This window comes from Engystomops pustulosus, chromosome 5 (assembly GCF_040894005.1).
Source record: "Engystomops pustulosus chromosome 5, aEngPut4.maternal, whole genome shotgun sequence".
In the NCBI taxonomy this organism is placed as follows: domain Eukaryota; kingdom Metazoa; phylum Chordata; class Amphibia; order Anura; family Leptodactylidae; genus Engystomops; species Engystomops pustulosus.
In genome coordinates, this window is record NC_092415.1 from 123,864,022 (window position 1) to 123,890,562 (window position 26,541).

General features: G+C 46.2%; 1 protein-coding gene across 16 annotated transcripts in view; it reads right to left on the reverse strand.

The window, feature by feature from the left end:
* The window catches only part of LOC140133169 (poly(rC)-binding protein 3-like), a 778,519-nt gene that overhangs the window by 393,868 nt on the left and 358,110 nt on the right, over positions 1 to 26,541 (reverse strand). For 15 of the 16 annotated variants that reach the window (XR_011855824.1, XR_011855826.1, XM_072152955.1 and 12 more), the window contains one exon: positions 22,699 to 22,827. The exons of the other annotated variant lie outside the window; for it this stretch is intronic. Coding sequence is in view for 13 of the 15 variants with exons in the window: in XM_072152955.1 (XP_072009056.1) it covers positions 22,699 to 22,827 (129 nt within the window). In the remaining 2 variants the exon portion in view is untranslated. The remainder of the gene's footprint in view (positions 1 to 22,698; positions 22,828 to 26,541) is intronic. 16 annotated transcript variants of the gene reach the window in all.

Genomic DNA, 26,541 nt, shown 5'->3' on the forward strand with positions numbered 1-26,541 from the left:
TCAAAGAATTTATTCCAGCACCGATTACTGGGTGTTCACTCTCCTGGACCCACGGTACAAGCAAAATCTTTCCACTCTCATCCCTGGAGAGGAAAGGAGTGTGAGAATGCATGAATACCAGCAGGCCCTGGTGCACAAGCTGAAACAGTATTTCCCTTCTGACAGCGCTAGCGGCAGAGTGCGTAGTTCTGCGGGACAAGTAGCGAGGGAGAGTAGGCGAGCAGGCAGCTTGTCCAGCACTGGCAAGGGTACGCTTTACAAGGCTTTTGCCAGCTTTATGTCACCCCAGCAAGACACTGTCACCTGTCCCCAGTCTCGGCAGAGTAGGGCTGATCTTTACAGAAAGATGGTGAGGGAGTACGTAGCTGACCATACCATCGTCCTAAATGATCACACAGCTCCCTACAACTACTGGGTTTCAAAGCTGGACATGTGGCACGAACTGGCGCTGTACGCCTTGGAGGTTCTTGCCTGCCCTGCCGCTAGCGTCTTGTCCGAGCGGGTTTTCAGTGCAGCTGGTGGCATCATCACCGATAAGCGTACACGCCTGTCGACTGACAGTGCTGACAGGCTGACGCTTATCAAGATGAATAAAGCCTGGATTTCTCCTAATTTCCAATCTCCACCAGGTGAAGGAAGCTCAACCTGAATAATTGATCCACTCCTCCTCCTCCTCATTTTCCTCCTTCTCCTCCTCTTTGTACAGTAAAGCAGAGGAAACTGGCTATTTTTTTACAGGGCCCACTGGCTCTAGCTATAGTACTTTATGCATTTAATTTTTATGGAGGGCCACCGACCCGGTCCTCTGTTTTAAACAATTTTTTGGACTGCCACATACAGGCACTCAATCTATTCCATTTTTCTGGAGGGCCACCTACCTGCTCCTCTGGTTTGAAAACTTTTTTGGACTGCCACATACAGGCACTCAATCTATTCCATTTTTATGGAGGGCCACCTACCTGCTCCTCTGGTTTGAAAACTTTTTTGGACTGCCACATACAGGCACTCAATCTATTCCATTTTTCTTGAGGGCCACCTACCTGCTCCTCTGGTTTGAAAACTTTTTTGGACTGCCACATACAGGCACTCAATCTATTCCATTTTTCTGGAGGGCCACCTACCTGCTCCTCTGGTTTGAAAACTTTTTTGGACTGCCACATACAGGCACTATCCAAATTGAATTGTCTCCATAGCAGCCTCCACACGTTGTCTCCATTGCTACCTCCAAAAGTCGTCCATATAGCTGCCTCCATACATCGTCCCTTTATCAAACGAGGTGTGTCAGGCCGAAATTTGGGTTGTTTTCATGGATTCCACATCAAAGTTGTTAACTTTGTCGCCACCCTGCTGTGTTATCCACAAAATACACTGGCAAACTTTTACCATTTACGGATATTATTTCAGCGCTTCTTGCGCATCTGTTTACATTCCCCTCACCCGCCATATCCTAAACTTATAAGAACGCTACTACACTTGATCTTATACAAAAGGTTCTTAGAAGTGCTGTTTGGGGAGTAGCCTAGAGACAGGGGCTTGGATTGGCGAAAGCTCGCCTGGCAGCGGAGCGCCAGCTCCATGCCAAGAACCAACTAACATAGTTTTAACTGCAGCACCTTTAATCTACTACTAGTTCACTGCCTCCATACATCGTCCCTTTATCAAACGTGCTGTGTCAGGCAGAATTTTGGGTTGTTTTCATGGCTTCCACAACAAACTTGTTAACTTTGTCGCCACCCTGATGTGTAATCCTCAAAATATACTGGCAAACTTTTACCATTTACGGATATTATTTCAGCGCTTCTTGCGCATCTGTTTACATTCCCCTCACCCGCCATATTCCAAACTTATAAGAACGCTACTACACTTAACTTGGTGCAGGCTGGGACCGAGTCTGACCCTGGGGCTGGTCATATACTGCCGACGCAGAGGATTGCGGGGCCTACCTCGGTCCAGGTGTTTCAGGCCTACTATGCCTCCTCCTCCTCCCACCCCTCCTCCACCTCCTCCTCCTCCGAATTACCATCCGTGGGCATGGCGCCATCAGTCGGTAGCTCTAGGCACAGCAGCAGTGCCGTCGCTAAGCGACAGCAGGCGGTGCTCAAACTGCTGAGCCTAGGTGATAAAAGGCACACCGCCCAAGAGCTATTACAGGGCATTCCGCATCAAACTTGTTAACTTTGTTGCCACCGTGCTGTGTAAGCCACAAAATATACTGGAAAACTTTTTTCATTTACGGATATTATTTCAGCGCTTCTTGCGCAGATGTTTACATTCCCCTCACCCGCCATATCCCAAACTTATAAGAACGCTACTACACTTGATCTTATACAAAAGGTTCTTAGAAGTGCTGTTTGGGGAGTAGCCTAGAGACAGGGGCTTGGATTGGCAAAAGCTCGCCTGGCAGCGGAGCGCCAGCTCCATGCCAAGATCCAACTAACATAGTTTTAACTGCAGCACCTTTAATCTACTACTAGTTCACTGCCTCCATACATGGTCCCCTTATCAAACGAGCTGTGTCAGGCAGAATTTTGGATTGTTTTCATGGCTTCCATGTTAACTTTGTCGCCACCCTGCTGTGTAATCCACAAAATATACTGGCAAACTTTTATCATGTACCGATATTATTTGAGCGCTTCTTGCTCACCTCCTTTGGTTCCTCTCTGCCACCCATTGGTTTGAAGCCTGAGTCCATTTAGGGTATGTTGCCATGCTACTCTCTAGCCTGCCGCTGCTGCCGCTGCCTCTGCATGCCGTCCCCTATAGTGTCAGGGTCAATTATTGGATGTTTTAGATGCTATCTAGCCTCATTCGGTCACTCTGTCATGGCCATGCTGTTGCCCATAATTTTGGCATAATGGTGCGATTAAGCAGCCTCAGAGGCATCCATGCATGCTGCCCCTGCTGTTTCCTGTCCATTTCCGTGGTGTTTCCATCCTTTTCTGAGGTTCCCAGGTGTTTGGCCAAGCTTCCCTGTGCAGAGCCTTGGTCCCCTTGAAAAATGCTCGAGTCTCCCATTGACTTCAATGGGGCTCGTTACTCGAAACGAGCACTCGAGCATCGGGAAAAGTTCGTCTCGAATAACGAGTACCCGAGCATTTTAGTGCTCGCTCATCTCTAATAAGGATATGTAGAAAGGGAAAGAATAGGAGGAGTCTAATCAGCAGACAAGTCCAAGTACAAAAGGGGGTGGAGCATAAGGCTCTGCCCATCTTAAACTGGTGAAGAAATGCTATCCCCTTCCCCACTGCTGACTAACTCCTAAGGGATTAACTGAGGTATGAGGGAGAAATAAAATAAAATCATCTTAGGGGGACTGTGAAGTATTGCTGCATGATTAATAAAATTGCTTTTATTTTTCATATGCTTGCTGAATGCTGAAACTAAGAGGATGTTTGACTATGGATGAAGCTGATCAAAGTATAATCCTCTGCACCAAAGGAAAGCCAGACCCCCTCGGCCGATGATTACCCATGTCAAAAAGGATTTACGAATATTACCCATTCAAGGGAAAACAGAGTCTTTGGGGGTCATTTACTAAGGGCCCGATTCGCGTTTTCCCGACGTGTTACCCGAATATTTCCGATTTGCGCCGCTTGTACATGAATTGCCCCGGGTTTTTGGCGCACGCGATCGGATTGTGGCGCATCGGGGCCGGCATGCGCGCGACAGAAATCGGGGGGGCGTGGCCGAACGAAAACCCGACGTATTTGGAAAAACCGCCGCATTTAAAATCCGAAAATGTGTCGCTTGGGGAGCGCTCACCTTCACCTTCTATGGGATGGTGCATTCCGGGGCGTTAAGATTATTTTCGGCCCTGCAGCGCCACCTGGTGGACGGCGGAGGAACTACCATCTTAAATCCCAGCCGGACCCGAATCCTGTGCAGAGAACGCGCCGCTGGATCGCGAATGGGCCGGGTAAGTAAATGTGCCCCTTTGTGTCTGTAATACCCATGTAATAATTTACCAACCAATGGACTATGGACATTACTTCTTTATCCCTAAGTAACCAAGCCCAGGTCCTGCCCCACTGGAGGTTTCTGTATAATATTTTGTGATACAAATAAAGCATCTCAAATCTGCCTGGCCTTGCAAGGCATCACTTCTCCACAGAGATTGAGATACTATACCATACTTTGTCTTGGTGTGATATTTTTGAGCTCACTTTGTGAGGTTGTGTAAACAGGGGCAGAACATGACAATACCCCCACACAATATACAGTTTATGCAAGTGTGACAAGGTCACTATTGAATTGGAGTGAAAATGAGTGTTCATGTGTATTACAGCGACCATAATGTGAATTGGGTCAAACTAGAAGCTGTTTTCCATGTGTTGGTCTATTAGAAGACCTGGTACAGGACTCTAATTGCTGAAGTGGAGACAGAAGTGTGATCACCACTCCAGACCAAAGCTTCCACATTACAATGGAACAATGCACCAGGTGTGCAACCCCTTAAAGAAGGGTGTGGAGCAGTCAGAAGGGGCTCTCTACCTGGAGACACAGAAGCTTTTTTCCTGACACAGAAGTATTTTTCATGCTGGCAAGGAGAAGCCCTCCAGTAGCTAGTGAGGGCCGCCAAGTGTATAGTTAGAGCCGGACAGGCAAGGATTTTGTTTGATATTTTGTTTGATACTGCTGTTTTTCTGGAATAAATGCACAGTTTCAACAGTTTCAACTACAATTGGTGGAGGATGCAATGGGCAAGTTGCTAGTGGCAACTGCATGACAAAAGCTGCGGATGAACTTTGACATTGTGGAAATTTAAAGGCCCAGAAGTCTATGTCCTGGATGAAAGCAGCCACGGTGCTGCAAGGTCCATACAAGACTATGGAGGAGCTGTTAGAGCAGCTGAGACAGTCGAACCTGAGACATGAGCAAATTATGGCTGATGTGCTACAAGCCCAACAAGAAGTACAACGGCAGATCACTGTGCGGCAGCAAAGCATGGAAAGCCTGAATGCAGGTCTGAGAGCAGAGAATGCTGTGCTGGCAGCTATACCAGCTGCGATAAAAATGTCTGTGACGTCTAAATGTCCAGATGCAAGGAGTAAGAGTACTGTTGCTATGGGCAACCAAAAGGAGCCATGTTGGGGATGTCTACAGGTGGATCACTGCATGAAAGGATGTCCTGTTGCTAAGAGGCCCAGTGTTTTGTTGGAGGTGCCGTATAGGAGGAGTAATACTGTAGCTACAAGCGACCAACCTCAAAAACGCATGGACATAATGATGTGGTCAGAGGGAATCAAACTCCTGGACCTGTGAGGACACAACAGGTGCAACTTCCATGGAAGACATTTGAATGTAATGTGGGTGGAATCCCATTAGGGGTTAGTTTGGTTCCAGACCAAAAGGTTTCAAAAATCATGCCAGAACTAATACCATCTCTGAAGTGTTGTTCATGAGAGCCACAAGACTGTGACTTTAATCTTTGAGACCGAGTTTGGAACAGTGGAACATGAACTTATTAAATCTGATGATATTGATGAGGAGATTCTGCTAGGCAGAGAATTCAAGTTCTGCGGGGAAATTGTGGGGCAAAATTATGTCCTCGCTAACCCTGATGTTTATCCACAGGAGACAACTTCCCCAGAAAATGCTGTGATCTCTCACAAAGGACATACATCCATAGAGTCTTTACCTGATAATAAAAATGTGTGTAATGACATGCTATGTGACAATGTCACCCAGAATGCCTCTGGTGTACACCTGCAACCTCACAGTGCAGAGTCTGTAGACTTGGCGGTAGGTGCTCTAGAGGTGGTGGAAACCGAAAATGACATAGAATTGTTGAGCACAGAGATGTCTAAGTGCTCAAGGGTGCACCCAAACATCCTAAAAGGTAAGTATATACATATGTATTTATCTGCCTGTATATATGTATATACTGTGTATATACTGTGTATACTGTGTATATACTGTGTATATATGGATATACTGTGTATATACTGTGCATACTGTTTATATATGGATATACTGTTTATATATGGATATACTGTGTATATGTGTATATGTATATACTGTATATGTGTATATACTGCATATATACACATAGATGCAAATACTGTATTTATACACATATTATTATGATATGATATGATACATTTATATTGATTATAAATATAAATTTATATAAGCATATATATGTGCATATATATATATATATATGTGCATATATATATATATATATATATATATATATATATATATATATATATATATATATATTGTGGGAGATTTGGCCCAGTAGAGACCATGGTAGCAGGGTGCTGGGATGCAGTTCAAGACAGTGACACCAAAGTACAGTCCAAAACAGGTCTCGCCTGCGTTTATTGCAGCAGAAACAAAATAAAACAGCCTTCACATTCAGGCATCAAAACAAATAATATCCTACCCGTCAGGGTGCTAACTATACAGTGATTCTCTAACTCACCGCTAACAAAAATACTTTGCTGTTTCAGGCACAGAGGTCAGGGCTGCGTGCTCTCCAGCCTCCTTTCAGAGAGACAACACTCTTACCTCTGCTGAGCGGCTTTATGCAGACTGATTGGGCTGTTCCCACCACCTGTGTCCAAGGTGCTGGACAACACAACCTCAGCACTAAGGCCTCGCATAATAGGAAAACCTAGGGGAAACATACCGCCCATCCACAGTTAACCCCCTCAGTGTCTCACATACCCTCCCCCTCTGTTTGACCCTGTGGGGGCGAACACTTTTGGCCATCAGACAGTGGGTACGAGACAGGGCATCGGCATTCCCATGCAGCTTTCCTGCTCGATGTTCTACCGTGAACTTGAAATTCTACAACATTAGGAACCACCTTGTGACCCTGGCGTTCCTCTCTTTGGCCTGACTCATCCAGGTGAGGGGAGAGTGATCGGTCACTAGTGTAAACTGTCGCCCTACCCATTTAATCGCCAAGCACTCCCTCTCAACTATACTATAGGTTTTCTCAGGAGGTGTGAGCTTGCGGCTCAGGAATGTCACGGGATGTTCCTCACCCTCCACTACTTGGGACAGGACAGCCCCTAAGCCCACGTCAGAAGCGTCAGTCTGCACAATAAAGGTCTTGGTGAAGTTAGGGGTGATCAGTACCGGTCCCTCGCACAAAACAATTTTAAGTCGCTGAAACGCCCCCTCAGCCTCTTCACTCCACTTTACCATCACTGCCCTGCTACCCTTGGTCAGGTCAGTCAGGGGTGCCGCTATTGTCGCAAAATCGGGAATAAATCGGCGATAATAGCCCACTATGCCTAGGAAAGCCCTCACTTGCTTCTTGCTCATAGGTCGTGGCCACTGCTGTATCGCCTCCACCTTATTTATTTGGGGTTTGATGACACCTCGCCCAATACGGTACCCCAGGTAACGGGCCTCTTCCAGGCCAAGTGCACATTTTTGGGGGTTCGCTGTCAACCCTGCTGCCCTCAGGGAGTCTACCACTGCTTGTACCTTGGCTAGATGACTCTCCCAATCGTTACTATAGACTATGATGTCATCCAGGTAGGCCGAGGCATATCTCCGGTGAGGTTTTAGCACGAGATCCATTAACCTCTGGAATGTGGCGGGAGCCCCATGTAGCCCAAAAGGGAGTACCACATACTGAAAAAGCCCATCAGGAGTAACAAAAGCGGTCTTCTCTTTGGCCCTGTCAGTAAGGGGTACCTGCCAATACCCTTTCGTCAGGTCAAGGGTGGAGAAGAACCTAGCCTGTCCAAGTCGTTCTATCAACTCGTCAACTCTGGGCATAGGATAAGAATCAAATTTGGACACCACGTTCAACTTCCTAAAGTCATTGCAGAACCGTAGGGAACCATCAGGTTTGGGAATCAACACAATAGGACTCGACCAGTCACTTTTAGACTCCTCGATAACCCCCAGGTCTAACATCTGCCTGACTTCTTCGGATATGGCTAGCCGGCGCGCTTCAGGGACCCGGTAGGGTTTTTGGTGTACCCGGATGTGGGGTTCGGTTATGATGTCATGCTTGATGACTGAAGTACGACCCGGTAACTTAGAGAACACATCAACGTTTCGGAGCACAAACTCCTTCGCTTCCTGTATCTGGGCCCTGAAGAGGGACTCCGAGATCCGTACTTCAGGCACCTTGGCATCGGGTACACCTACCTCCGGTGTCACCTTCTTGGGAACAGACGCTTTTTCTACTCCCACGGCCATCAGGGACTCTCTTTCCCTCCATGGCTTTAGGAGGTTCACGTGGTATATCTGTTCGGGTTTCCTCCTCCCCGGCTGAGATACCTTGTAGTTAACCTCCCCCACTTTCTCCATGACCTCATATGGACCTTGCCACTTTGCCAAGAACTTACTCTCAACGGTGGGCACCAGAACTAGCACTCTGTCGCCTGGGTTAAAGGTCCTGAGTCTGGCTGATCTATTGTAGACCCTAGACTGGGCCTCTTGTGCCCTTGTCATATGCTCCTTTACAAGGGGCATTACCGCCGCTATGCGGTCCTGCATAAGGGAGACGTGTTCTATCACACTACGGTGGGGGGTCCTCTCCTGTTCCCAGGTCTCCTTGGCTACATCCAAAAGCCCACGTGGGGAACGGCCATATAACAGCTCAAAGGGTGAGAAACCCGTGGAGGACTGGGGAACTTCACGTATGGCAAACATCAAATAAGGCAACAAACAATCCCAGTCCTTCCCATCTTTGCTGACCACCCTCTTTAGCATCCCCTTCAAGGTCTTGTTAAACCTCTCGACCAGGCCATCTGTCTGAGGATGATATACAGAAGTGCGGAGCTGTTTAACCTGGAGTAATTTACACATCTCCTTCATTACTCTAGACATGAATGGGGTTCCCTGGTCAGTCAAGATTTCCTTGGGGAGGCCTGTGCGGGAGAACACCTGGAACAGCTCCCTAGCAATGTTTTTGGAGGAGGTGTTCCTTAACGGTATTGCCTCTGGATACCGCGTAGCGTAGTCCAGGATAACCAGGATGTACTGGTGCCCCCTTGTGGACTTGACTATGGGGCCAACCAAATCCATTGCAATCCGTTCAAACGGCACCTCTATGATTGGTAACGGTACCAGAGGACTCCTGAAGTGGGACACCGGGGCAGTAAGTTGACACTCAGGGCAGGAGCTACAATACCGGTTTACCTCCTCCCACACCCCGAGCCAGAAAAATCTCTGCAGGATCCTCTCTCGGGTCTTCTCAGCACCTAAGTGCCCTCCCAGCACATGTTTATGTGCCAAATCTAGCACCAGCCTACGGTGAGATTGGGGTACTACAAGTTGCTCAACCTCCTCACCCCGTACCTGGTCAACCCTGTACAACAGTTCCCCAACAATCACCATTCGGGGGTATATTTTGTCAGCCCCTGGTATTTGGAGTACCCCATTTATCACTTTAACATTCTCCCATGCTTTATATAAGGTAGGGTCCTGTAGCTGTGCAGCCCCAAAATTTTCACGGGAAATCTCAAGGTCCGGCATGTCGGCTACCTCCTCGTGGCCCTCGACCTCACCAGCTAGGACCTCTAGGGGAGAGAATTCATCACATGGGGTCACCCCTACTGCTGGTGTGGGTACATTGGCCTCAAAGGGTTCAGGGGCCAAGGCCAGACATACCTGATGTCCATTATCTGCAATAGCACCTGAGGTGGGTCTTCGTCTCCAGAGGTCCCAAAACACCGGTAAGTCTCTGCCGATAATAGCCTCATGAAACAGGGTCCCCACCACCCCCACTTCATGGTTGATAGTACCACAAGGTGTATGTAGGTTGATGACGGCAGTGGGATATTCGCGAGTGTCCCCATGTATACATAACACTCCCACTTTACGCCCACTGTACAGTCCAGGATCAACCAAAGTTCCTCGCACCAGGGTGACCAGGCTCCCTGAGTCTAGTAAGGCTTCCACCGTGTGACCCCCGATTGTGACCATACACACTTGGGGTTCTGCATCCATGACCGACTCGGCTGCCAGAACCGGCCGGGCAAACAGTGACACTCGCAGGGTCTGGTTGCAGTCCATTGGCTCCACTGACAGGGGACAGTTGGCAGCAATATGGCCCATTTCATGGTATCGCCAGCACTGGATACGGCTATGACCTCTGTCACGAGCCTCACTGGGTTTCTGTGTATCCGAGCCCCCCAATGAACCCCCTCCCAACCTGACCTGTCTCCCCTTTTCTGCAGTAGCAATCTTACCAGATGGTTTAGTGGCCTTGTCACTGGCACTGCTTCGTGTGGGAGAGGTAAGTAGAAGATCCTCTGTAGCCCAATATCTCTCTACTAGGGACACGAGTTCCTCAGCATTTGTGGGACCGGCCTGTTTAACCCATCGCTGGAGCCGAGAGGGTAGAGAACGGGTGAACTTGTCAAGAACCACTCTCTCGACCATCTGTGCTGGGGTGCATTCCTCTGGTTGTAGCCACTTCCGGACGAGATGGATCAGGTCATGCATTTGGGAGCGCGGGGGTAGTTTTTCTGAGTACGCCCACTGGTGGACCCGGCTGGAACGAACTTGTATGGTGACCCCAAGATGAGCCAGAATCTCCGCCTTTAGCTGGGGGTACTCACGGGCCTCCGTTTCACTCAGGTTGTAGTAAGCCTTCTGCGATTCGCCTGTCAGGAACGGTGCCAAGACATCTGCCCACTGCTCAGCTGGTAACTCCTCTCGCTCAGCTACTCGCTCGAACACAGTGAGATACGCCTCCACGTCGTCGGTCGCCGTCATCTTTTGTAAGGCCTTCTGCACTGCAGCCCGTGCGGAACGCTGGACATCCAGGTACCCTTGCAAACCAGTATGGGACCCCTCAGTAGTCGCCGCCTGCGGTGCTGCCATAAAGCCAGAAAACTTTTCCATCATCAGCTGGAACATGGCTCGGGACTCTTCCTGCTGTTGCTGGAGCATGGCTTGCTGCTGGCGGGACCTCTCCTCCTGCTGCTGGAGCATGGCGTGCTGCTGGCGGGACCTCTCCTCCTGCTGCTTGAGCATGGCTTGCTGCAGCTGTCGATTAGCCTGGGACTCTTCCTGCTGCTGGCGGGACCTCTCCTCCTGCTGCTGGAGCATGGCCTGCTGCTGCTGCCGATTAGCTCTGGCCTCCTCTTGCAGGTATTTAACAAAGTCCTCCATCTTGGCTTTATCCTGCAATTTGCCTGCTGCTTTCACCCAGGCCATGCACTGTTGCAGGATGTAGCGAGCCTTTCAGGTGTGTGTCTTTTGAACTGCCCGCAATCCGAAGCACCATATGTGGGAGATTTGGCCCAGTAGAGACCATGGTAGCGGGGTGCTGGGATACAGTTCAAGACAGTGACACCAAAGTACAGTCCAAAACAGGTCTCGCCTGCGTTTATTGCAGCAGAAACAAAATAAAACAGCCTTCACATTCAGGCATCAAAACAAATAATATCCTACCCGTCAGGGTACTAACTATACAGTGATTCTCTAACTCACCGCTAACAAAAATACTTTGCTGTTTCAGGCACAGAGGTCAGGGCTGCGTGCTCTCCAGCCTCCTTTCAGAGAGACAACACTCTTACCTCTGCTGAGCGGCTTTATGCAGACTGATTGGGCTGTTCCCACTACCTGTGTCCAAGTTGCTGGACAACACAACCTCAGCACTAAGGCCTCGCATAATAGGAAAACCTAGGGGAAACATACCGCCCATCCACAGTTAACCCCCTCAGTGTCTCACAATATATATATATATATGTATATATATATATATATATATATATATATATATATATATATATATATGTATATATATATATGTGTGTGTATATGATTTATGTGTGTTTTTGTATGTGGTAAATATATATATGCTGTATATACTGAATGCATTTGTATTTCCCGTATGTGTATGTATATGCTGTATATACTGAATGTGTGTGTATTTCCTGTATGTGTGTATATTCTGTATTTAAATGCAGAATGTGTGTATATGGTGTTTGCATGTATGTGTATATATGGTAATTGTATACTGTATGTATGTATGTATATATATATATATATATATATATATATTATATTATATGTATGTGTACTGTATATGTATTATATGTATATACTGTGTATACTGTATGCGTGTAGATACTGTGTAAGTTTGTATTTACTCTGTGTATTAGTGTATAAATGTATATGAGTGCATACATTTGTATGTATAAGTGTATACTTATACGAGTGAGTATACAAGTGTAGAACTTTATGTGTGTATATAAGTATATAAAGGTGTGTATGTATCAGTGTATAAATGTGTGTAATTGTATAAACATTTTATTTTTTTTAAAGGGGTAGGGGGGCCCCATGCAGAAATCTGCTACGGGGCCCAGCCTCTCCTAGTTACGCCCCTGTCTGTACCCATACACAATATACAGATTATGCAAATAAAATACCTTCAGATCTACTTGGCTGCAATAAAACCCACATAAATGAATATCAGAAAAAAAAGTAAATGCTCTTATCTATTTGTTGCTGGATCCAAATAAAGTACTCCTTCCCTTAACCCCTTCCCGACTTGCGCCGTACTAGTACTGCACAACCCGGTTCCAGTGCATGGAGAGGGCTTGGCCAACTGTCGTGACAGCATCGGGAGCGGCGACCCGTCGCCATGGTAGCCTCGGGTCTTCCGAAGACCCGAGGCTACTTCGTTTTAACTCACATTGTAATGAATGAGGAGTAAAATCCCCATATACTGCCATACTGTTCACAAGGGGGTGCAGTATATTAAATAATTAATTGAGAGGGGTGCCAGTGTATTATGGATGCGGTCACATGTACCGCTATTTATTTTTAAACTTTAGTCAGGCCATCCAACGGTCTGAGGGGGACAGTGAACGGCCCCCTATGTAAAAAGTTTGGGGACCTCTGCTCTAGTATGTAAGATTAGGATGGATACATTCCTCCCTTAACCCCTTACCGACATGTGATAATACTACGTCACATGCCGGGTATGGGTGCATGGAGACCAAGAGAAGTGTGTATAGGCCAAAATATATACAAATCTTTATTCAATATTGACACCACATAACAAGCATTTAAAAGCACCTAAAAAGTACATAAGTACATACAACCTTGACCCATGTAAAAAATCACAATAGATCAATACAAATTACATCGCCCCAATAGACAGTAAATGTATTGTCTTATTTGTCCTGTCAAAATGAGTAAATGGGAACTCTAAATCATGCACAATAATCTTTGAAATCAATAAATGCAGTTCCCCTTTAACAATATGCATGTGATGCTACAGGAGCAAACTCTGAAGTAAGGAATAGCTAATAGTTACCCATCCATGATATTTGAAACAAGCAGAGCGTAAACAAGGAGCAATGTGGGCGAAAATACCCCACGCGTTTCATCGCTGAATGCGACTTCCTCAGGGGTCCATATTGTGTTAACAGACTTCTATCCGCCATATATACATATGTGCCCCTCCCCAGGGTGGATTTGTGGCCAATAGCATACCTCATGTTGATGTTGCACTTTTATAGCAGTCACCAAACCCGCGTGGCATCGCGAGAAAGGCCAGTTGGTCATGTGACCTAACACAAGTCTCGCGAAGACTATGTGTAAGTGGTCATGTGACTGGTAACAAGTCGCGCGAGACTTGTGAGCCGGCGAAGTAGCGCATGCATGCAGCAATATATTCCTTATGCGCAGGCGCTCGTCGTAGTTACCAGTAAGTATAGAAAAGCCACAAGTATATAGCCTGGGGGTACTTATCTAAAAAAATTAGATCAGTTTGATCCCCACAAGGTGCCAAGTTTAAGGGTAAGAGGCTATACAACAGAAAAAGATTGTTTTTGACAATAAATAAAAATAGTCATAATTTGGTGCCGCTTGGCAACACATAGAGGTGATATAGTTGTTCTAAAAACCTAAGCTGATTAATCAGTAGGTTTGTGCTGCCACCCTGGGGAGGGAAATTAAAAATGTGCATGTTATCCGGGGTCAAAACAAGTTTCATAATCAGCATTATCAGTTTACTACAATACATGTAAATGTACATGACACATAAATACCTATCTATTAGAGATGAGCGAACATACTCGTCCGTGCTTGATGCTCGTTCGAGCATTAGCGTATTCGAAACTGCTCGTTGCTCGGACGAATACTTTGCCCGCTCAAGAAAATGGCATCTCCCGCCGTTGTGATTTTTGGCGGCCGGAAACAGAGCCAGTCACAAGCCAGGAGACTCTGCACTCCACCCAGCATGACGTGGCACCCTTACACGTCGATAGCAGTGGTTGGCTGGCCAGATCAGGTGACCCTGGAATAGACTAGCCCCTGCCCGCGCTGCTCGCATCATTCTCTGTCTGGATGCCGCTAGGGAGAGAGCTGCTGCTGGTCAGGGAAAGCGTTAGGGTGTTCTATTAGAATAGTGTTAGGCAGGAGTGATTCTACAAGAACCCAACAGCCCTTCTTAGGGCTACAATAACGTTTTATTTTACTTTTTTTTGGTTTGCCTGTGGCTGGGTTTGCTGCCATTAGTAGTGCAGCTAGTACCATATTGTGAGTAATTTTCAGGGAGACTTGCTACCGTTGTGTTTAGCTCTTAGTGACACACATATCCACCTTAAACACCGAAGTGGGACAATTTATTAGGGGTTTGATTTGAATTAGGCACAGTCTTCTGATTAATTTTTTTTTTACATTTATTTCTTTTTAAAACTCAAAGTAATCTGCCAAAGCAGTGTGCTTTCAGTGTAGGCTAGAAAATAGCCATAGGAGAACCCCAACGGCTTACTTAGGCCTACAATAGCGTTATATTTAACTTTTTTTTGTTTGCTTGTGGCTGGGCTTGCTGGCATTAGTAGTGCAGCTAGTAACATATTGTGAGGAATTTGCTGGGAGACTTGCGACCGTTGTGTTTAGCTCTTAGTGACACACATATCCACCTCAAACACCGAAGTGGGACAATTTGTTAGGGGTTTGATTTGAATTAGGCACAGTCTGCTGATTTATTTTTTTTTACGCTTATTTCTTTTTATAACCGAAAGTAATCTGGCAAAGCAGTGTGCTTTCAGTGTAGGCTAGAAAATAGCCATAGGAGAACCCCAACGGCTTACTTAGGCCTACCATAGCGTAATATTTTACTTTTTTTTTGTTTGCTTGTGGCTGGGCTTGCTGGCATTAGTAGTGCAGCTAGTACCATATTGTGAGGAATTTGCTGGGAGACTTGCGACCGTTGTGTTTAGCTCTTAGTGACACACATATCCACCTCAAACACCGAAGTGGGACAATTTATTAGGGGTTTGATTTGAATTAGGCACAGTCTGCTGATTTATTTTTTTTTACGCTTATTTCTTTTTATAACCGAAAGTAATCTGGCAAAGCAGTGTGCTTTCAGTGTAGGCTAGAAAATAGCCATAGGAGAACCCCAACGGCTTACTTAGGCCTACCATAGCGTAATATTTTACTTTTTTTTTGTTTGCTTGTGGCTGGGCTTGCTGGCATTAGTAGTGCAGCTAGTAACATATTGTGAGGAATTTGCTGGGAGACTTGCGACCGTTGTGTTTAGCTCTTAGTGACACACATATCCACCTCAAACACCGAAGTAGGACAATTTATTAGGGGTTTGATTTGAATTAGGCACAGTCTGCTGATTTTTTTTTTTTTTTACGTTTATTTCTTTTTATAACTCAAAGTAATCTGGCAAAGCAGTGTGCTTTCAGTGTAGGCTAGAAAATAGCCATAGGAGAACCCCAAAGGCTTACTTAGGCCTACAATAGCGTTATATTTTACTTTTTTTTTGTTTGCTTGTGGCTGGGCTTGCTGCCACTAGTAGTTCAGCTAGTACCATATTGTGAGGAATTTGCTGGGAGACTTGCGACCGTTGTGTTTAGCTCTTAGTGACACACATATCCACCTCAAACACCAAAGTGGGACAATTTATTAGGGGTTTGATTTGAATTAGGCACAGTCTGCTGATTTATTTATTTTTTACGTTTATTTCTTTTTATAACTCAAAGTCATCAGGCACAGCACAAAATCCAGTTGTGTGCTGTCAGTGTAGGTTAGAAACTAGCCATAGCAATAGGATAGCATCGTTTTGTTTAAAAAATAAATAAATAAAAAAAAATAAACACAAAAAAAAAAAAAAATTAAAGTTTACACTTTAATTTGGAAAACGTTTAACCCGAGGGCTAGGGGTAGAGGACGAGGGCGTGGACGTGGGCGTCCAACTACTGCAGGGGTCAGAGGCCGTGGTCCTGGGCGGGGTGAGACACCACCTGCTGATAAGGGAGCAGGGGAACGCCGCAGAGCTACACTCCCTAGGTTCATCATGTCTCAAGTTACTGGGACTCGTGGTAGAGCACTGTTGAGGCCAGAACAGTGCGAAGAGGTGATGTCGTGGATTGCGAACAATGCTTCTAGCCATTTGTCCACCAGTCAGTCTTCCACGCAGTCCACCCATGTCACCGAAATCAGCACTCCTCCAGCTCCTCCACCTCAGCCTCGTTCCCCCCAGTCTGCCCCCTCCCAGCAAAATTTGGCATTTGAACCGGCATACTCTGAGGAACTGTTTTCTGGACCCTTCCCACAGTCACAAACCACTTGTCCGGTTGCTGCTGAGCTATTTTCCGATGCCCAGGTTTTCCACCGGTTGCAGTCTGTGGGTGATGATGACATTATTGACGTAGTGGAAGAAGTGTGTAAAGAGGTGTCGGATGATGAGGAGACACGGTTGTCAGACAGTGGTGAAGTTGTTGTCAGGGCAGGAAGTCCGAGGGGGGAGCAGACTGAGGGATCGGAGGATGATGAGGTGACAGACCCAAGCTGGGTTGATAGGCCGGGTGAACACAGTGCTTCTGAGACGAGGCGAGTCCTATAGCAGAACAGGTTGGAAGAGGCAGTGGTGGGGCCAGACGGAGAGGCAGGGCCAGAGCTGGTGCATCAGCGCCAAATGTTTCCCGTAGTCAAGCTCCCGTGGCGAGGGCTAGATTTTCAGAAGTCTGGAGGTTCTTTAAAGAAACACCGGATGACCGACGGACTGTGGTGTGCAACCTGTGCCGAACCAGGATCAGCAGGGGTTCCACAACTACTAGCTTAACTACCACCAGTATGCGCAGGCATATGAATGCTAAACACCCCTCTCAATGGCACCAAGCCCGTTCACCTCAGGCCGGGAACAGCACTGCTCCTTCCCCTGTGTCATCTGCTAGTCAGCCCCCTGCCCAGGACCCCGGCCCAAACACCTCCCGTGCGAAAACCCCATCTTCCCCTCCACGATGCTCCACAGCATCCACAGCATCCACCAGCGTTCAGCTCTCCCTACCCCAGACGCTGGAGCGCAAAAGGAAGTATAGTGCAACCCACCCACACGCCCAAGCCCTCAACGTCCACATCTCTAAACTGCTTAGCCTGGAGATGCTGTCCTATAGGCTGGTAGAGACCGAGGCCTTTCGAAACCTCATGGTGGCGGTCGCCCCTTGGTATTCGGACCCCAGCCGCCACTACTTTTCCCGATGTGCCGTCCCAGCCCTGCACCAGCACGTGTCAGACAACATCATCCGTGCCCTGACCAACGCCGTTTCTGACAAGGTCCACCTGACCACAGACACGTGGACGAGTGGTGCCGGGCAGGGCCACTATATTTTGCTGACGACACATTGGGTTAACTTGGTGGAGGCTGGGACCGAGTCTGACCCTGGGGCTGGTCATATACTGCCGATGCCGAGGATTGCGGGGTCTACCTCGGTCCAGGTCTCAAAGGCCTACTATGCCTCCTCCTCCTCCGACCCCTCCTCCACCTCCTCCTCCAAATTACTATCCGTGGGCATGGGGCCATCAGTCGGTAGCTCTAGGCACAGCAGCAGTGCCGTCGCTATGCGACAGCAGGCGGCGCTCAAACTGCTGAGCCTAGGCGATAAAAGGCACACTGCCCAAGAGCTATTACAGGGCATCATGGCGCAGACTGATCTGTGGCTGGCACCGCTGAACCTGAAGCCAGGCATGGTTGTGTGTGACAACGGCCATAACCTGGTGGCGGCTCTGCAACTCAGCAGACTGACACATGTGCCATGCCTGCCCATGTGTTAAATCTCATAGTTTAGCGGTTTCTCAAGACATACCCCAATCTGTCTGATTTGCTCACGAAGGTGCGCCGCATCTGTGCACATTTCAGGAAGTCCAGCACAGATGCTGCCACTCTCAGGGCAGCGCATCGTCGCCTCCAACTGCCCGCTCACCGACTGTTGTGCGACGTGCCCACGAGGTGGAATTCAACATTAACCATGTTATCCAGAGTTTACCAGCAGTGCAGAGCGATTGTAGACTGCCAGATGTCAACTTCCACCAGAACTGGTAGTCAGGTCAGTCAGCTTCCTCAAGTCTACAATGAGGAGTGGACGTGGATGTCTGATATCTGTCAGGTGCTGAGTAACTTTGAGGAGTCAACACAGATGGTCAGTGGCGATGCCGCCATTATCAGCCTCACCATCCTGGAGTTGGAGGAGTTGGAGGAGGAAATGGAGAGTCAGGCCAGTGAGGGGAGTGAATTCTTGCGCGTTGGGACTCTGGCGCATATGGCAGATTTCATGCTAGGCTGCCTATCCCGTGACCCTAGCGTTCAAAGAATTTATTCCAGCACCGATTACTGGGTATTCACTCTCCTGGACCCACGGTACAAGCAAAATCTTTCCACTCTCATCCCTGGAGAGCAAAGGAGTGTGAGAATGCATGAATACCAGCAGGCCCTGGTGCACAAGCTGAAACAGTATTTCCCTTCTGACAGCGCTAGCGGCAGAGGGCGTACTTCTGCGGGACAAGTAGCAAGGGAGAGTAGGCGAGCAGGCAGCTTGTCCAGCACTGGCAGGGGTACGCTTTACAAGGCCTTTGCCAGTTTTATGTCACCCCAGCAAGACACTGTCACCTGTCCCCAGTCTCGGCAGAGTAGGGCTGATCTTTACAGAAAGATGGTGAGGGAGTACGTAGCTGACCATACCATCGTCCTAAATGATCACACAGCTCCCTACAACTACTGGGTTTCAAAGCTGGACATGTGGCACGAACTGCCGCTAGCGTGTTGTCCGAGCGGGTTTTCAGTGCAGCTGGTGGCATCATTACCGATAAGCGTACACGCCTGTCGACTGACAGCGCTGACAGGCTGACGCTTATCAAAATGAATAAAGCCTGGATTTCTCCGGATTTTCATTCTCCACCAGGTGAAAGAAGCTCAACCTGAATAATGTATGCACTCCTCCTCCTCATTGTCCTTCTTCTCCTTCTCTTTGTACACTAAAGCAGAGGAAACTGGCTATTTTTTGCCAGGGCCAACTGGTTCTAGCTATAGTACTAAATGTATTTAATTTTTCTGGAGGGCCACCTACCCGGTCCTCTGTTTTAAACAATTTTTGGGAGTGCCACATACAGGCACTCAATCTATTTAATTTTTCTGGAGGACCACCTACCTGCTCCTCTGGTTTGAAAACTTTTTTGGACCGCCACATACAGGCACTCAATTTATTTAATTTATCTGGAGGACCACCTACCTGCTCCTCTGGTTTGAAAACTTTTTTGGACTGCCACATACAGGCACTATCCAAATTAAATTGTCTCCATAGCAGCCTCCACATGTCGTGTTTTTAGCTGCCTCCACACGTTGTCTCCATTGCTACCTCCACACGTCATCGCCATAGCTGCCTCCAAAAGTCGTCCATATAGCTGCCTCCATACATGGTCTCCTTATCAAACGAACTGTGTCAGGCAGAATTTTGGGTTGTTTTCATGGCTTCCACATCAAACTTGTTTACTTTGTTAACCCTGCTGTGTAATCCACAAAATATACTGGCAAACTTTTATCATTTACCGATATTATTTCAGCACTTCTTGCGCATCTGTTTACATTCCCCTCACCCGCCATAACCCAAACTTATAAGAACGCTACTACACTTGATCTTATACAAAAGGTTCTTAGAAGTGCTGTTTGGGGAGTAGCCTAGAGACAGGGGCTTGGATTGGCGAAAGCTCGCCTGGCAGCGGAGAGAAAGCTCCATCCCAAGATCCAACTAACATAGTTTTAACTGCAGCACCTTTAATCTACTACTAGTTCACTGCCTCCATACATGGTCCCCTTATCAAACGAGCTGTGTCAGGCAGAATTTTGGGTTGTTTTCATGGCTTCCACATCAAACTTGTTAACTTTGTCGCCACCCTGCTGTGTAATCCACAAAATATACTGGCAAACTTTTATCATTTACCGATATTATTTCAGCGCTTCTTGCGCATCTGTTTACATTCCCCTCACCCGCCATAACCCAAACTTATAAGAACGCTACTACACTTGATCTTATACAAAAGGTTCTTAGAAGTGCTGTTTGGGGAGTAGCCTAGAGACAGGGGCTTGGATTGGCGAAAGCTCGCCTGGCAGCGGAGCGCCAGCTCCATCCCAAGATCCAACTAACATAGTTTTAACTGCAGCACCTTTAATCTACTACTAGTTCATTGCCTCCATACATCGTCCCCTTATCAAACGAGCTGTGTCAGGCAGAATTTTCAGGTGTTTCACCAGATACATAGTGGTACTCGGCCCATCTGTCGCCGCCATGCTGGAGACCTGAAGTTGCAATCATAGCAGCGCAATATGGATGCCCCATACTGTCGCTCTTAATCATGGAACCATTTCCGTAAAAACAATTAAAAATAGAACCACTATGCTATTCCATTATTCCTAGGTGAAATATTCAAACGACCCGGCCTGCTTTGAAAATTATAATTTTTTCAAAGTAAACGCTTCTGGACCCCAGGCCCATTTTGGGTGGGGAGGAGCCGAGAGACAGGGGCTTGGACAGGCGAAAGCTCGCCTGGCAGTGGACCGCCAGCTCCATCCCAAGATTAGGCAGCCTCAGAGGCATCCATGCATGCTGCCCCTGCTGTTTCCTGTCCATTTTGCCTCCACGATCCTCCACAGCGTCCACCAATGTCTCATTTCAACTCTCTATACCCCAGATGCTGGAGCGCGAGAGGATATGCAGCATATCATCCTCTTATCAAACGAGCTGTGTCAGGCAGAATTTTCAGGTGTTTCACCAGATACATAGTGGAACTCGGCCCATCTGTCGCCGCCATGCTGGAGACCTGAAGTTGCAATCATAGCAGCGCAATATGAATGCCCCATACTGTCGCTCTTAATCATGGAAGTCGTCTCCATGGCTGCCTCCACATGTCGTCCCCTTATCAAAAGAGCTGTGTCAGGCTCATTTTTCGGGTGTTTCACCAGATATGTTATGGAACTTGGTCACTATGTCGCCACCGTGCTGTGTTATCAACTAAATATACCGTCAACCTTTTGTTCACATAGGAAATCATTTCAGCGCTTCTTGCTCACCTCCTTTGGTGAAGCCTGAGTCCATTTATGGTATGTCGCCATGACACTCTCTAGCCTGCCGCTGCTGCCGCTGCCTCTGCATGCCATCCCCTATAGTGTCAGGGTCAATTATTGCATGTTTTAGATGCTATCTAGCCTCATTCGGTCACTCTGTCATATCCATGCTGTTGCCCATAATTTTGGCATAATGGTACGATTAAGCAGCCTCAGAGGCATCCATGCATGCTGCCCCTGCTGTCCATTTCCGTGGTGTTTCCATTCTTTTCTGAGGTTCCCAGGTGTTTGGCTAAGCTTCCCTGTGCAGAGCCTTGGTCCCCTTGAAAAATGCTCGAGTCTCCCATTGACTTCAATGGGGCTCGTTAATCGAGACGAGCACTCGAGCATCGGGAAAAGTTCGTCTCGAATAACGAGTACCCGAGCATTTTAGTGCTCGCTCATCTCTACTATCTATCCTTATACCATCCAAGTTAATGCTTAAAACCAGTAGTCTGCTCAATTTCCCCCCCAAAGCAAATACCAAAGGATGGTTTACTTGGGGAAGTGGAATTTGAAAAGGTGTTCATTCCATTTCTAAAATATTGGTTATTATCCAAACCCTGGAGGATTGATGTTGCATGTTGCAACAAAGGCTTACTGTTAACACCAGCCAGCACCGATCAGGGGTGTTTTCCCGCTGATCGCCGCCGGCAGCTTCAAAAATATGACGGCGCATGGATCGTCTCTCCCCTCAGCACATTGTAATGAATGAGGAGTAAAATCCACATACTGTAGTATGGCATACTATAGGATCGTACAGACAACCTAGGGTTAAAGTACCCCAGGGAGTCTGCAAAATAGTAAAAATAAAAAAAAGTTTAAAAAATAAAAAAATTATAATAAAAAAAACTTAAACAATCAAATCACCCCCTTTCCCTAGAACTGATATAAACATAAATAAACAGTCAAAATCATAAACACATTAGGTATCGCCGCGTCCGAAAATGCCCGAACATTTTTTTACTGCGTTTAACCCTGTAACGGAAAATCGCGTCCAAGTCGAAAATGGAAATTTTTTTTGCCATTTTAAAAAATTTTTCAAATTCTATAAAAAGTAATGAAAAGATCGCACAATCCTAAAAATTTTTTTTTATGTGAAATCCGTAAAATCCAAGCCCACAAGAATACGGCACAAATGCATTTTTTTACCAATTTCACTGCATTTTGAATTTTTTTCCCGCTTCCCAGTACACGGCATGGAATATTAAAAACCACCATTTTGAAGTGTAATTTGTTACGCAGAAAATAAGCCATCACACAGCTCTGTAAATGGAAATATAAAAAAGTTATAGATTTTTGAAGGTGGGGAGTGAAAAATGAAACCACAAAAACGAAAACGGGCTGCGGCATTAAGGGGTTAAACTTACCTCTAACATCACTACACAAATCTGTTTAACACATTGAATAATGGCATCTGGAGTTCCTGAAATAGTAACAGCACGCTCTGTTGAATTTGGTAGCATGTCCCCCGCTACTTGAACTTGGGCACCTGTAGACTTTGACAATACAGATAGAAATTAGTGACATAACAACAAAAAAGTCAACTAAGATAAAATCTTTATGAAAAGAATCAAATAGATTGGTCAAAATCTATAATTGCAGCATCAAATAAGAAAGGTGAGCAAACATGTGTTAGTGATAAGTTCTATACAGTTTAAAATTATGATGAAAATCTCTAGTGTGAATGAAACCTACCATCATAAATATATCTATGCATCTTTACCTAATCTTATAATACTTTCTAAGCTAAAGTACAGTTTATCTACCTGCTATGTTTTAGGCTACTGTGGTGTGAAATAGTCTCTCTGAGTAGTGGGAGCAAAGGCTACCTCACATCAAAGTATCCTCTGCAATCCCTCCTACCTGTGCATCATCGGCGTCCTTGGAGCTCCGAAGGAGCTGGGACTGCAGCAGAAGTATGATAAGCTCCTGAGGATGCATAGATAGGAGGCATCACAACTGCTAGTATGTAGGTAAAGTTTTGTTTATATTATACTTTAGTATAAAGTATTTTAGGATTAGGTCTTAGAATGTTACTAGGATTACCATTAGATCTACCATAAAAGCACGGCCGGGAGGAGGGTAAGGCAGACACAGGCAGTTGCCTAGGGCAATACCTAATCTTTGGCCAGGAAGGGCGCAGGTCTGAATGTCCTCCCACTATGAAGGAAGAGCCGTGAGTGTCCTCCCTCTGTACTGTGATTGTGCCACATGTCCTCTGCATGGACCTCTGTGAGCAGGGGTGCACTGGCAATATACTGGTGTGGCCATTTCACACAGTGTTGCTAAATTTAGAGCCAATCTCCTCCTCTGCGGAAAGAGAAGCATCTGTGCTATTGTAGGCTGAGGCTGATCAGGAGAGACTTCATGTTGTACAGGGAGTTAACCCCTTAACGCTGAAGCCACTTTTCACCTTCCTGACACGGCCCATTTTTTAAAATCTGACATGTGTCTATTTAAGTGGTTATAACTTTTGAACGCTTTAACATATCCAGTTGATTTTGAGACTGTTTTTTCGTGACACATCGTACTTCATGTTGGTTGAGAAATTTAAGTAATATGTTTAGTATTTATTAATGAAATAAACGGAAATTTGGCGAAAATTTTGAAAAAAACAATGTTTTCCAAATTCAAAATTTTCTACTTTTTGGAAAGTTGGTCATATCACTAAAATATAAAAATAACGAAAATCATCAGAACCTACTTTTGGAAGGTTAATTTAGTTAGAAGTGACTTTATAAAGCCCACATGACAGAAACCCCCCACAAATGACACCATTTTAGAAACTACACCCCTCAAAATATTCAAAACAACCCTTGGGAATTTTGTTAACCCTATGAGCGTTTCATGAGGATGAAAAAGAAATGAAAGTGAAATTACAGAAATGTAATTTTATCTTACAATATATTCATCGAACACTAAAATTTGCACCTTCACAATGGGCTTAAAAGGAAAATGCATTTTACAATGTTTAGTGCAATTCCTCCTGAGTGTGCCAATACCCATTTTGTCACTATACACTGCTGTACGGGCACAGGTGGGCACTAGGAAGGGAAAGAGCGTTGTTTCGTTTTTGACAAATATGGCTGAGGGCGCTGTCCCACATTGCGTTGTGGCTGCATTCGAAAACGCAAACACCGGGAATGAGCCGCCGGTGTTTTGCAATAAATTGACGCAAAACACTGGTGGCTCGTTCCCGATCGCAGGCGTTTCCATAGAAAGTGGCCGCGGTTTGGTCTGCGTTTGCAAACGCAGCCAGAGTGCAACATGGGACAGCGCCCTGAAAAAGTTTTCACCAACTTGAGACACCATTTTGGAAAGTACACCTCTTGGAGAGTTTAGCAATGTGTAATTTGTGCATTTGCCGCAACAGGTGTTTGATTCAATTAGGCCTCAAAAAGGAAAAAGGTGAACATTTTCTCAAAAAAGTCACTTTTGCCCCAAATTTTTGTAAGTCACAATGGATAAATGTGTTGTGCATATAAAGTGTTGTATAGGTACACAGTAGGGCTCAGAAGGGAAAGAGGGGCTTTGGCCTTTTGGAAGCCAGATTTGACAGACATCCTTTATGTGTGTCAGGATGCATTTAAAGAGTCGTAGTGGTACCAAAACAGAGGGGAACCACAACAAGTGTCACCATTTTGGAAAGCGTACCCCTTACAGAATAGTACTTGTGTACAGTGAATTCTGGTGTTTGGGGGGACTTTCACTTTCTTTTATTATTTATTTTTATTTAAAAAAACATTTATTTATTGTTTTAACTTTTTTTTAACTTTTACTGAAATGTTAGCCTGAACAAGTGATCTTCTGATCACTTGTTCAAGCTAAGATACAGCTTACACAGTAAGTAATAGAGATGTATTGCACTGCGCATGCTCAGTGTGCTCCAGCCCCGGGGACTAGCAGTGCCCCGGGGCTGCGCGATCTTCTTCCGGAGCCGGAGCATTCTAGCAGGACCCGGCTCCGGAAGAAGATCTTGCAGCCCCGGGGCACTGCTAGTCCCCGGGGCTGCGATCGGAGCAGCGGAACCGCCAGGTAAGGGCCATTGGGGGAGGGGGGTTTGAATGACGTTTAATACCCCTTACACCTCCCGGTCAGCGCGACAGAGAAATTTCTGATCGTGGGTATTAGAGGTGGGTGTCGGCTCTAACCTCCCGAAATGCAGTACTATTAAGTCAAATGCGGCTGTTTGTGGTGCAACTGCGCTAGCTACCATGCGACACAAATTAGGGGGCGTTTCAGCGCTCAGTAAGACTATGCGCCAGATTTAAGATGCAAAGTCTGTTGCATGCCCTATGTTAAAATAGTCAAACTGGGGTAATTGTCGTCTGTCACTAAAACGAGAACTTCAAAGATACCCTATTTACATGAAAAACGTACCACACAGCAGTGGCACTGGCATATTTAACGGAGCCCAGTCAGATTTTTACTATGGTGTCATGGATCCCTTATATACCCCCCATTTTGCCTATATGACGATCCGCCATTGATTGAAAATAATCACTGACTTGTGTTCTGTTGTATGATATAGGCCATGCCCCCTGTTCCGGTGGATACATGAAGAGGTTCATACCGCTCGATCTTTTCGTCAGGGGCAGTGATGAAAAACAATACCAGGCCCGACCTGTGCCCATCCACGACCACATGGTATGGAACTGGTATAATTGCAAAGAAATTGCGGATATTTCAGTATTTCTTTGCCCGTAAACTGCTGCTGAAGCACTGATAAATTTGGGAAATAAGGGTGTGGCAGGTAAACGTGGATAGGTAAATCACAAAACCTTGGCGGGAATAATGTGATGAAACATTTACATTGCATTTATTTTTATAAGTATAGGCCATGTCAGAGAGCAAATGGGTCTCAGGAAGACATATGTCTGGTCACTTCAAGATATACGGTGGCTGGAAGCTGAATCCAGCGCTGCTCCGGCGGCCATGTTTGTTTACATGGCCCCCGGACCGGAGCGACGGCAGCGCTGGATACCGGAGGGCACCGGAAGGTAAGTACATCGTTATTGTTTTAAGCAGCATGCTCCCGGCCACATATAGTTATTTTTCAAAACTCGGACAACCCCTTTAAATTTTAAAAAGTCTAATTTACTGAAATTTAAGTAATTTAAACAATCACATAATAATACTAATGGGAGACATTCAAATCTTTATTATTTTATCATTATATTTCTAAATGTATTCCTCGATTCAGACCAACC